At 56.5% G+C, this 9,941-nt stretch overlaps 1 protein-coding gene across 2 annotated transcripts; it reads left to right on the top strand.

Annotated features, from left to right (window-relative positions):
* Positions 1-1,142: 1,142 nt before the first annotated feature.
* On the top strand, positions 1,143-5,736 carry HLX (H2.0 like homeobox). 2 transcript variants are annotated; one of them, XM_050316575.1, is made up of 4 exons: positions 1,143-2,038; positions 2,656-2,835; positions 3,311-3,495; positions 4,294-5,731. In XM_050316575.1, the coding sequence occupies exons 1-4, from the start codon at positions 1,468-1,470 to the stop codon at positions 4,636-4,638; spliced, it is 1,281 nt and encodes a 426-aa protein (XP_050172532.1). In that variant the 5' UTR covers positions 1,143-1,467; the 3' UTR covers positions 4,639-5,731. The 2 variants fall into 2 exon arrangements, with proteins under 2 accessions (XP_050172532.1, XP_050172534.1); XM_050316577.1 differs by lacking the exon at positions 2,656-2,835 and having other exon boundaries at positions 4,294-5,736.
* Positions 5,737-9,941: the final 4,205 nt, after the last annotated feature.

A 9,941-nucleotide genomic window follows, 5' to 3' on the forward strand; every position in this document is an offset into this window, starting at 1 on the left:
CTCACCTCTACCCGTGCACACGGTTACGGCTAAGGAACGCGTTGGCTCTTGCTCGCAGGTGGTTTCAATATTCACACAGAAGCTACATCTTCATACCTGGAGAAAGAAAAATACTTTGCCTTTCTGGCGGTTCCCAGAAAACCGTCAGAATTTGGGAAACCCTTTGGAAAAAATAATATGATATTTTTGAAACAAAATCAAAGCACACTTGCAATCGTCTGACCCGGCAGCCTACTCAAAAAGGCAGCGACTCCTTTATTTGTACGAAAACTAAAAATAAAGAAACAGTTGATTTTCAGAGTCAGGTCAGGACAAATGTGATGTTAGATGAGAGGGGGGGAAAGCAACGAAGACGCTTTGATAAATCTATCCCTAAATCATTGCAGCGAATATAGGATATGGTTGTGTTTCAGGGGGAAAAAAAAAAAAAGTGTAATTCTGTTGTTAAGGGTTCGAGAAATTACATAGCTATTTTTAAGGTGTAATTGTTGTGGAAGTAGATGCAGTCACCGGGATGGAGAACATGATAAAAATCTATAAAATTGCACTATCGTCAAAATACGATTAGTTAATTAGTCGCTGTTAATGCAGGATGCAAAATTCCTGGGCCCAGAATATCTGGGAGCTCTCATAAATACTTATGTTGCGTACATCAGCACAGACTCTTTCTCTTTCAGACTATCCCAGGCTCATTTATCCGGGAAGGAAACACATTTCCTTGAGAATTGTTTCCAAGAGGAGAGACCTGTCTCCAGTCTCCAAGAATTTTCCTGCACGTTTCTTTTAGACCTTTGGAAATCGCAGCAGCAGCAAGAGCAGCGACACTGCGCTGTATTTTTTTTTCTTTTCTTTTTTCTTTTTTCTTTTTTCCCTTTTTTTTTGGGGGGGGGGGAGAGGTGAGAGTGTTTAAAGTCGAGGGCAGAATATAAAGGGAGGGGGATAGGTGTGTGTTGAGATGTGCTTTGTGGGGCAAACCGCTCCAGGTCGCGGGTAGGGGCCACGCAATTCGCGCTGTCGGTGTGGTGGCCCGTACCCGCGGCGCGGCCCTGCGTGGGCGTGTCTGCGGGCGGTGCTGCCCGGCCCCGCGGATCGCGGATTGGGCGTGGGGAGGGAGCGAGGGCTGCTGGCTGCCAGAGAAAGTTTTGGGGAGGGGTGGTTATTTTTTTCTTCCCCCAGAGCGAGGAAAGGGGGTTTGGTTTGGGTTTGTTTTGTTTGCGCCGCTCCGCTCCTCGCCCGCTCTCTTTCTTCGTCTGGCCGTGGCTTTTGGGGACTTTTTAATTTTCGGGTTTATTTTTTTCTTTTTTTCATCTTTTGGTGGTTGGCTCTCCCCCCTCGCCCCTCCGGGAAGTGCTCCGCCAGCCGCCTCTCGCCCAGCCATCCCTCCCCATGCGCCGCGGGCAGCGGGCAGCTCCGCGGTGCGCACCCGGGAGCTGAACTGCGGAGCGGCGCGTCCCCTCCACGGGCAGGATGTACACGGCCGGGCTGGCTCCTTTCTACGCCTCCAACTTCAGCTTGTGGTCAGCGGCTTATTGCTCTGCATCGGGGCCGGCAGCCGGCGGCTGCTTCCCGCTGGACGCCGCGGCGGCGAAGAAGCCGTCCTTCTGCATCGCCGACATCCTCCACGCCGGCGGCGAGGCGGCGGGAGGACCCGCCGACAGCCTGCCCGGGGGTCCCGGCACCGGGATGCCGGCGGCGCTGGGAGCCGTCCACCACGGAGGTCCCTTCCACGCCACCGCCTCGCCGCTGCGGCCCACGCCCGTCGTGGCCCCCGATGCCCCCGCCACCGCCTTCCCACCGCGCCTCTCGCCTCTCTCCGCCGCCTACCACTCCCACCACCACCGCCCCCCGCAGCACCGGTCCCCCGCGGCGGCAGCGGCGGCGGCGGGCGGCGGAGGCGCCCCGGCCCCCGCCCGGCTGCCCGGCGGCCACACGCACGGCTCTGCACCGGCGCCCGCCAGCAAGGACCTGAAATTCGGCATCGACCGCATCTTATCGGCGGAGTTTGACCCCAAAGTCAAGGAAGGCAATACGCTGAGAGGTAGAGAAATTGGCTTGTCTGCTTTCCCTGCTAGCCCTCTCGGTGCTCTGTTACTTGTTCCGTGATCGCTTTAGCGAGTTACCCCCGCGATTTGAAAACTTTTCGACATAGCCGAAAAAAGAGTTACTAAAAAAAAAAAAAAACCAAAAAAACAAGCTCGTTATAAATTCGGGTTTCTAATAGCGCTCACTTAACCAGCCCTCACCCCGGCCCCCGCACGGCAGAGCCGTGGCACCAGGCTTGCGTCCCTGGGAAAATAGCGATAGTGTGAAAATAGCGAGCGGAGCGCTCCGCGCCACCCCGAGCGACCAGGGATTTCTGTCTCCGAGGGCACAGCCCGTTTAAAAGCTTTCTCTGCAATCCATCTCCCCTCGCGGCCTGTAAACATCCTGACCAAAGGGAGTAAATAAATCGGAGGATGTCTGACCGCTGAGCCACTGCCGCCCCTCCCGAGGAGAGCCCCTGGGATCGGGAGACGGCTGCCCGGTGCCCCCCAAGCCCCTCCGGCAGGGGACCCGCTCCGCCTGGCCCTGGGCCCCGCTCCGCTGTCCGGACCGTGCCGGGGTGTCGGTCTCGACCGCGGTATAACAGAGCTCTCCTTGTTCCTGTGCTCGCAGATCTGACCTCCTTATTAACTACCAGCCGCCAAACTGGGGTTCATCTCCCCAACTTACAGCCTTCCGCCGGCCAGTTCTTCGCGTCTCTAGACCCCATTAACGAGGCCTCTGCTATCCTGGGTCCTTTAAACACAAACCCAAGGAGCTCAGTGCAGCACCAGTTTCAAGACACTTTTCCAGGTACATCTCGTCCCTCGTCGACCCTCCCGTGGCGCAGGGCCCTCCGTCCTGGAGCAGCCCCCTTCCTCCCGGAGGGACTCACCAGGCACTTTTGAAAGGCCAGGCCGTGTGTTTTCTAGGGAGATTCAGATTTCGGGCAAAAGCCGGGTTGTGTTGGGGGGGAGGAAGAGCCGGCTAGGGCCTGATCTAGAGGACCATTCAATCGAGTACAGAAATAATAACTGGGCAGAGAGAGAAGAAGCGGGGAGGGGGGAGAGGAAGAAATTCGGGTTCCAGAAAGCTTCACCAGCGCCCGAGGAAGCATAGGTTGATAGGACACGTACCCAGCCGGCAGGCAGGGCCATGCTGGCTCAGGCCCTCCCCGCACACCACAGTCCAACTCTTATTCTGATCGATTTAAGGCTCCCCTTCAGGCTGTGATATTAATAACGCCGTCTCCTTCTCTCTCCCTCCGCTTTTCTCTCTCCCTTCTCAGGTCCATACGCAGTTTTAACCAAGGATACACTGCCTCAGACGTACAAGAGGAAACGCTCCTGGTCTAGGGCTGTTTTTTCCAACCTGCAGAGGAAAGGTTTAGAAAAACGGTTTGAAATCCAGAAGTATGTCACCAAACCGGACAGGAAGCAACTGGCAGCGATGCTGGGGCTGACAGATGCTCAAGTAAGAATGGCTTCGGTTTTATTTCTAATCTTACTTCCATTTTAGATGGATAGCAGAGGGTGGGGAGATTTCAAAGTGATTTCCTTTCCTTCATCTTTAGCGGGGCTGGCTGAGGAGCTGGACCTCACCCTGAGCATCTCTTGCATGCAGATTCCGCAGAGTTTTTGCCTTTGTTTTGGCCACCGAGGAGAAGGCCGGGCAGAGAGGAAAGTGGGGCCAGGGCAGACCATCAGAGTGTGCTTTACTGGAGTGCAGTTCTCTGTAGGAGGCAGTTTAGGTCAAAGGAAGTAGAAGCAAACCCACTATTTTTAATGTCCCCTTTTTCTCTCTCTCTCTTTTTTTTTTTTTTTCAATAATTCAAAATCTTTCCCCGCGTTGTGAAACTCATCATTCTGAGGAAGTGAAAACACTTCTTCAAACGGAATCATTAAACGCCATTCTGTAATGATTCCGCTATTGAGGGCCCACAGCGCGCAGAATTGTATAACGCTGTGGTTTCTTGAGCAAGATTTGGTTTCCTGGAAGAACAAGCAGGAGGAGAGAGGAAACAAACAAACAACACAGAGGGGAGGGTGTGTGGTATTTAAACACACAAACTAGAAGCAGAAAAAAAAATAAAGCCCTTTAGTCTCCTCAAGGTGTGGGCAGTAGGAGGTGAGGACGGTTCCTTCTTCTCTCCCCTCGTTGCCAGTCCCCAGTGGAAGGTGTCGGGGTCGGGCGCTGCGCGGGGTGCGGTGCGGGGCGCGGTGCGGGGCGCGCTGGGGCCGTGCCGCTCGTCTAAGGGCGGCGCGACCGCAGGTGAAGGTGTGGTTCCAGAACCGGCGGATGAAGTGGCGGCACTCCAAGGAGGCGCAGGCCCAGAAGGACAAGGAACCTCCGCCGGAGCCGGAGCCGGCGGCCCAGAGAACCGGCGCAGCGCCCGCCACCGCCGGGGAGCCCGAGCGCAGCCCCAGCCGCTCCGACGGCGACAGCGACAGCAGCGACGCTGAGTCCCTCGACATGGCCCCCAGCGACACGGAACGGACTGAGGGCGTCGAGCGGAGCCTGCCCACCACCGGGCTCGGCAAATCCTCCGGCAGCACCGGCCTCCCGTCCCCGCCGCCGCCCGCCGCCGCCAGCCCCGAGCCGAGGAACGGGCTATAGACGAGGCGGCCCCGCCGCGCCCAGGACATGTGCGCTAATTTATCTCCCTTCCCCGCCCGCGAGTGCGGCAAGGCCGGCCCGGTACGGCCCGCTACCGCCTGTGGTCAGCGCCCGGCCTGGCCCGGGGCGAGGGGCCGAGGATGAGGGCGGAGCGGAGGCCCCGGGGCCGGGGCAGTTGTGCGTGAGGTGGCCGCCTCTCCCTCCGCGCTGCTCGCAAGAGAGCGGGATTTCTCTATTTCCCCTATTTCCACCCACCTTTTTTTTTTTTTTTAATTTTATTTTATTTTAATTCTCCCTTTCCCGCCCCTTGTCCTCTCCAAGGAAAATCAGAGCGAGGGACTCCGAGAACGGTCTCCGAAAATCCTCACCTTTCCCTGCCCTTGCCCACAAACAATTTAGAATGTGAAGTATTTTGCCAACGTCCTCATTGGTTGCAACGTGTTGCTTAGAATAATCCGGCCAAGAAATACTGCACTGACAAAATATATAAATATATATATATATATATATCTCCTGTAAATAAAATGTTTGGTATGGTTTGTAACCACGTCAGTCTGTTGACCAGGGGAGAGGACTGGCGAGGCTGCCCCAGCTTCCTTTGCCTCACTCGAAGGCAGCCACTGTCTCTCCTTGCCTTAGAGCCCCTCCAGGCAGCTTTCTCCTTTTATTCCTTTCCTAATGAAGACGGTGACATGGACCGGATTTGATGTCGCAAAATTGTGGCCCCGATGAGAAAGTTACCGATTACATTTGTAGCCCGGCGTGTGCCTACACATGTGTATTTGCCGTGTAAGGTGGCTTTTGACTGTCAATGCCAGACAGGACTGCACTGTCTGATTCCCGCGACTCTCGGGGCCGCTGCCAAGCGCCTGCGAGGCAGTTTCGGCGTTCGCGGTGGGGGACGCGACGTATGTGCTTTGTTTTGCTTCGCTTTGCTCTGTTGTCGGTTCGGTTTGCCCCGCACCTCTCCACAAGGCCCCGCGGCGGGATGGGGAGGTAGTGCTCTCTGACGTCACTGCTCCGGGGGGCGCTGTGACGTCATGCAGGCGCTGTGCTCGGCGCGGGAGCGGTGCGGAGGCCGGTCGCGGGATGGGGTTAGGGTTAGGGTTAGCACTTGGGGGACACACGGCGGATTGCCCCCCTACCTCGGTGGGTAGGATGCCCTCCCTGGTGCGTGCGGCCGCCGGGTGCCCCTGGGACCCGACGGCTGCTCTCGCGTTCATCGTTGGCTTCGCTCTTGGAAAAACGTAAAGCGCCACCGTGATCGGTGCTCCGCTCTTCACGGGGCACGTGGGAGGACGGGGGCCGCTCCTCAGCCATCCTACTTCCCCCTCCTCCCTTGCCAAACAGCATCGATTAGAGCGAAAGACGCGGCGTCGAGAAGTCCCCGTCCTTCCCCGTTGGGAAGCGCTTTTACTGCCTCGGGGCACAAATACGCGGGGACCAGGAAGGCCTGATCCTGCTCACGGAGGGCAGGGCAAGGGCAGGAGAAGCGAAGACGCCTTCCTCCTCGCTCCCAAACTGGGTCGATGGGCGCTGAGCCTGTGACACCGTTAAAAATAAGGGGGAGATGGAGATATAAGGCGAAGAATCGAAAAATTCCTGGTGTTCTCCAGCGATGTGGAGGCGGGTGAACGCCTGGCCCTCGCCTGCTGCTTCTCTCAGGGCTCAGGCGAGAAATCCTCCGGGACTGGTTTGCCGGGGAGGACACGCTGCTCGGTGCCACCCTTGCTTGAAGGGGGAATCCGGCAGAAGCAAACCCCCGAGGAAAGAGAAGGATCCCCTCACCACAAGCACTGGGGAAAAGGAGCTGGTACACACGGCAGGCAAAGAGATCGTCTTGCCGGACGAAAAATGCATGGGTGAATTCGTAAAAAATGTCTAAGCGAACGGACACGGGTTTCTCCAGAGCCACAAAGGGCAGGGTGGTCTCCAAGAGGGACGCACATACAGTTCTGATGCGCTCCTGGATGCGCGCAGCACTCGCACAGGGCTGCGCTCTCAAGGCGCCGTCCCTGTCCGAGCCCTCTTGGGACAGGGAAGCGGGTGGGGAAGGAATGGTATGAAAGGGGCTTGTAAATTAGTTCTGCCTTTAAAAGACTGCCAGGGAGGAAACGAGCGGGTGTCTCGGCTTTTCGGGGCACAGTATGGGCCCCGCAGTTCCCTTCCAGCCCCAGAAAGTGGCTGCACTTATCAGCGTGGAATTTGCGTGGTGTTTTAAGTCCCCTAAGTACAAGAGAAGCCGCGGGAGAGACGTCCAGCGAAACACGATTGTTTCTCCTCCGCGGTGCGGCTCACGAAACCACAGGAATCTGTTTGACTCTTGAGTTTGCTTGTTAAAGACTAACCCATGCAGGAGAAAGGGTTTTGAGTGGCTTTTATCAGATGAGAAAGGAAAAGCAGTTTCTCTTCCCTTGGGTTAAAGGAATCTGCTTCTCCTCCAAGTGCCGGGCTAGCTGCGCGGGGCCAGGCTCTCCCCACCCCGGCACCCTCAAATAACGGGAGCAATGCCTGCCTGGACCCAGAGCTGGGGAGAGAGCAGGGGCAATGCCTTTATGGCACCACGCTAAGATAACGCGACAAAAGAGGGTGGGACTCGAGCTACGGAGAAAGATGCTCAGATGTGAGTGGAAGAGCTGGGATAAAATTTCTTCGACCCGCGGCAGCTTTTTGCGCTCCGCGCACCTCGGGTGCTGTTCGGGTCGAGGGGGCCAAGTGGTAGAGCCAGGAGGGTGGGTCTCTTCCTCTCCCCCAGCGACAGGGAAAATAAATAATATCTCTCCCCAGTTTGCTCCCACTGTGCGCGGGAAGGTAGAACAAACCCAAGAAAACGATTGTGCGGAAAGATGCGTGGATGAAGGAATTTGTGCCCGTCTCGACAGGGAAGGGAGTTTTACCGGTCCCGCGAGGCTGCAGTTACTGCTCAATTTCTGCAGAAAAAAGTCCGGACAATGTCGTGACCGCAGGCAGCTCGAGCGCCGTTCGTCGGCGAAGTCGACACGTCCGCAGTGCAATGCAACACTCCCTCGCCCCCTCCCACCCTCCCTCCAGAAGTGGTCAAGAAAAACTTGGGGTTGCCGCTATTTTGTTTGTTTTAATAGGGCCTGGTAACGCGAAAGACTTTTGATGCTGGTTGTGTCTGAATGCGAAACGCACGAGCCCACTGTTTCTCCGCCAACCCGAAAGACCTCGACGGTCTTTCAGTTGGGGGTCACAGCTTTCCGGGCGGTCTCTTCACCTCCCCTATATCTGTTCTGACTCTGTTCAGACGAACGAAAACCCCTCGGGCTGCACCCACCCGCCGCAACGCGGCTGTGTGTCAGGGGATGTCGCAGAGCGGGCCGGGGTCCCCTCGGAGGGCCGGGACGAGCTTTCCCGGCTCTGTCCTCGGTCTCCGCGGTCCTGGCCAGGCACCAGACTCTCCGCACGCACCAGCTGCTCTTCCCCATCCGGGTGCCAGGCAGAGATTTTTCAGGCTGATTTCAGATGAAAAGTTGTACGGGAGACCAAGAAGCCGGAGCGGCACACACTGCCGCACGGAGAAAAGAGGTTTTCCTGCCTCCTCCTGCGAGGCATGTATGGGAAATCGGTTTAATAGTGAAGCGGGAGGCCTCGCCGTGCCGCTCTGATATCCCAGCCACGTCTGCGAGAATCCACACCCGCAGAGATGCGCAGCCGGGCTAGATCAGAGTCAGGTCTTGCTGGCCTTCGTCCCGAGGAGAAGTTTACCAAGAACCCCCAGTTTTCCTGGGCGCTGTGTTAGGTAGTCCAACTAGATACTTTTCGCCCGATTTCTTACGAGAAATCTCCCATCTCCAGAGACTCGATTCAACCTCAGAAATAACAGCTACATTAGAAGAGAAAAATAACAATAATACAACAAAACAAGGGACAATATTTTAATCAAGCGAAATATGATGCAAAAGGGTCGGGTGAGGAGCTGGCATCGGGGTCCGCCGCTGCTCCGCCCGACGGGGAGGGGGTGTTCTCCGTGGCCCCCCCGGCTGGGCACTGCTCCCCCCAGAGCCCCGCGGGCGCGGAGCCGGCTGCAGCGAAACCTGAGTTCGCCTCCCTCGTTAGCTGAGCGAGACCGGCCCCGCTCCTAAGGAAAATATTTTTATTTTATTTTAATGTCGGGCTTAAGCTGATGTCTTAAAAAATAATTGTTTTCAGACCCCGGTTCGCTCGGCATCGCCGTTTCACACTCGCAGGCACACACAGCTTTCCCTGCAGTTCATGCCTCGGGACTGCCTGGCGTCGGCAAGACAAACTGCAATCTCCGAAATGTCAACTTTTGCCACAATCTCGACTAAAAAAACCACCCCCTTCTTATTGCTGTTGAGCGCTCATCAGAAATAATGGCTGTTTACACAAAACCTTTATTCACTTTCTTAAATAAACACCAGTGAATTCAAATAAAGCAAAGCCTCAGCTATAATTCAGGCACAACGTTTTCTGTGTGTATTCTCGGCTGCAGACCTGGAGAGACTCCTCGGAGAGAAATATGAAGTCTCTTTTCATAGTCCACCTCCATTAACTAAATATTCTAGCTCACCTCGGCCAGGTTTATACTACCTCGGCTTTCTTTTTTCCTCTTTTTTATGTTTTCCCCCAGCTGAAGCGGAAATATTTCCTCCCTTCTCCCCAGTCCCTTTTTACAGAGGTGTGGTCCGGACGCTTTCCTTTTTAAATCAATTTGCAGAAGCCCCTTCCTTTCCCCTTTCACAGCCTTGGCTCGGGGGCGTGCGCCGGGGCGAAGCCCTTTCGGGCTCCAAGGAAAGGCACTGCGGCCACACCGCAGCCCTCCGCAGCCTGCACGGCCATGGATGCTCGTGGCTCGGCGGGCAGAGCTGGATAAGGGGAAGGGGCTCGGACGAGGGTTGGTGAGCCCGCTAGGGCGATAACAAGGTCTCGTTTATTAGAAAGAACCGGCTGGAACGAAATTCGCGCAAACCCACGAGCTCAGCCAGGCAGCGGAGACGCAGGGTACCCGCGTGGGGTACCCGGGTGGTGGCCTCACCACCCACCGCCCCACGGGGGAACAGGGCCCGTCCAGGCGCGGGGCGCACAACTCCCCTGCACCCCTCATCTCGACTGCTCCCAGCCGGGGACCCGCGGCCCCATCCCTAATGAGATCCATTAAGCGTATTATTGATGTGGAGGTTTGCTGTGAGGTCCCGGCTGGAGGGAAGCGGGGCTCTGCTGCAGATACAAGCGCTCTGATCTGCACCACCTGGCTGAAACCAGAGAGCCGCCACTTCATTAATGGGTTTAGCCTTTGCTAATTGGTGTCTTTAGGAGCC

The sequence above is a fragment of the Myiozetetes cayanensis genome, unplaced genomic scaffold (assembly GCF_022539395.1).
Source record: "Myiozetetes cayanensis isolate MyiCay16 unplaced genomic scaffold, myiCay2020 scf2-11, whole genome shotgun sequence".
Classification (NCBI taxonomy): domain Eukaryota; kingdom Metazoa; phylum Chordata; class Aves; order Passeriformes; family Tyrannidae; genus Myiozetetes; species Myiozetetes cayanensis.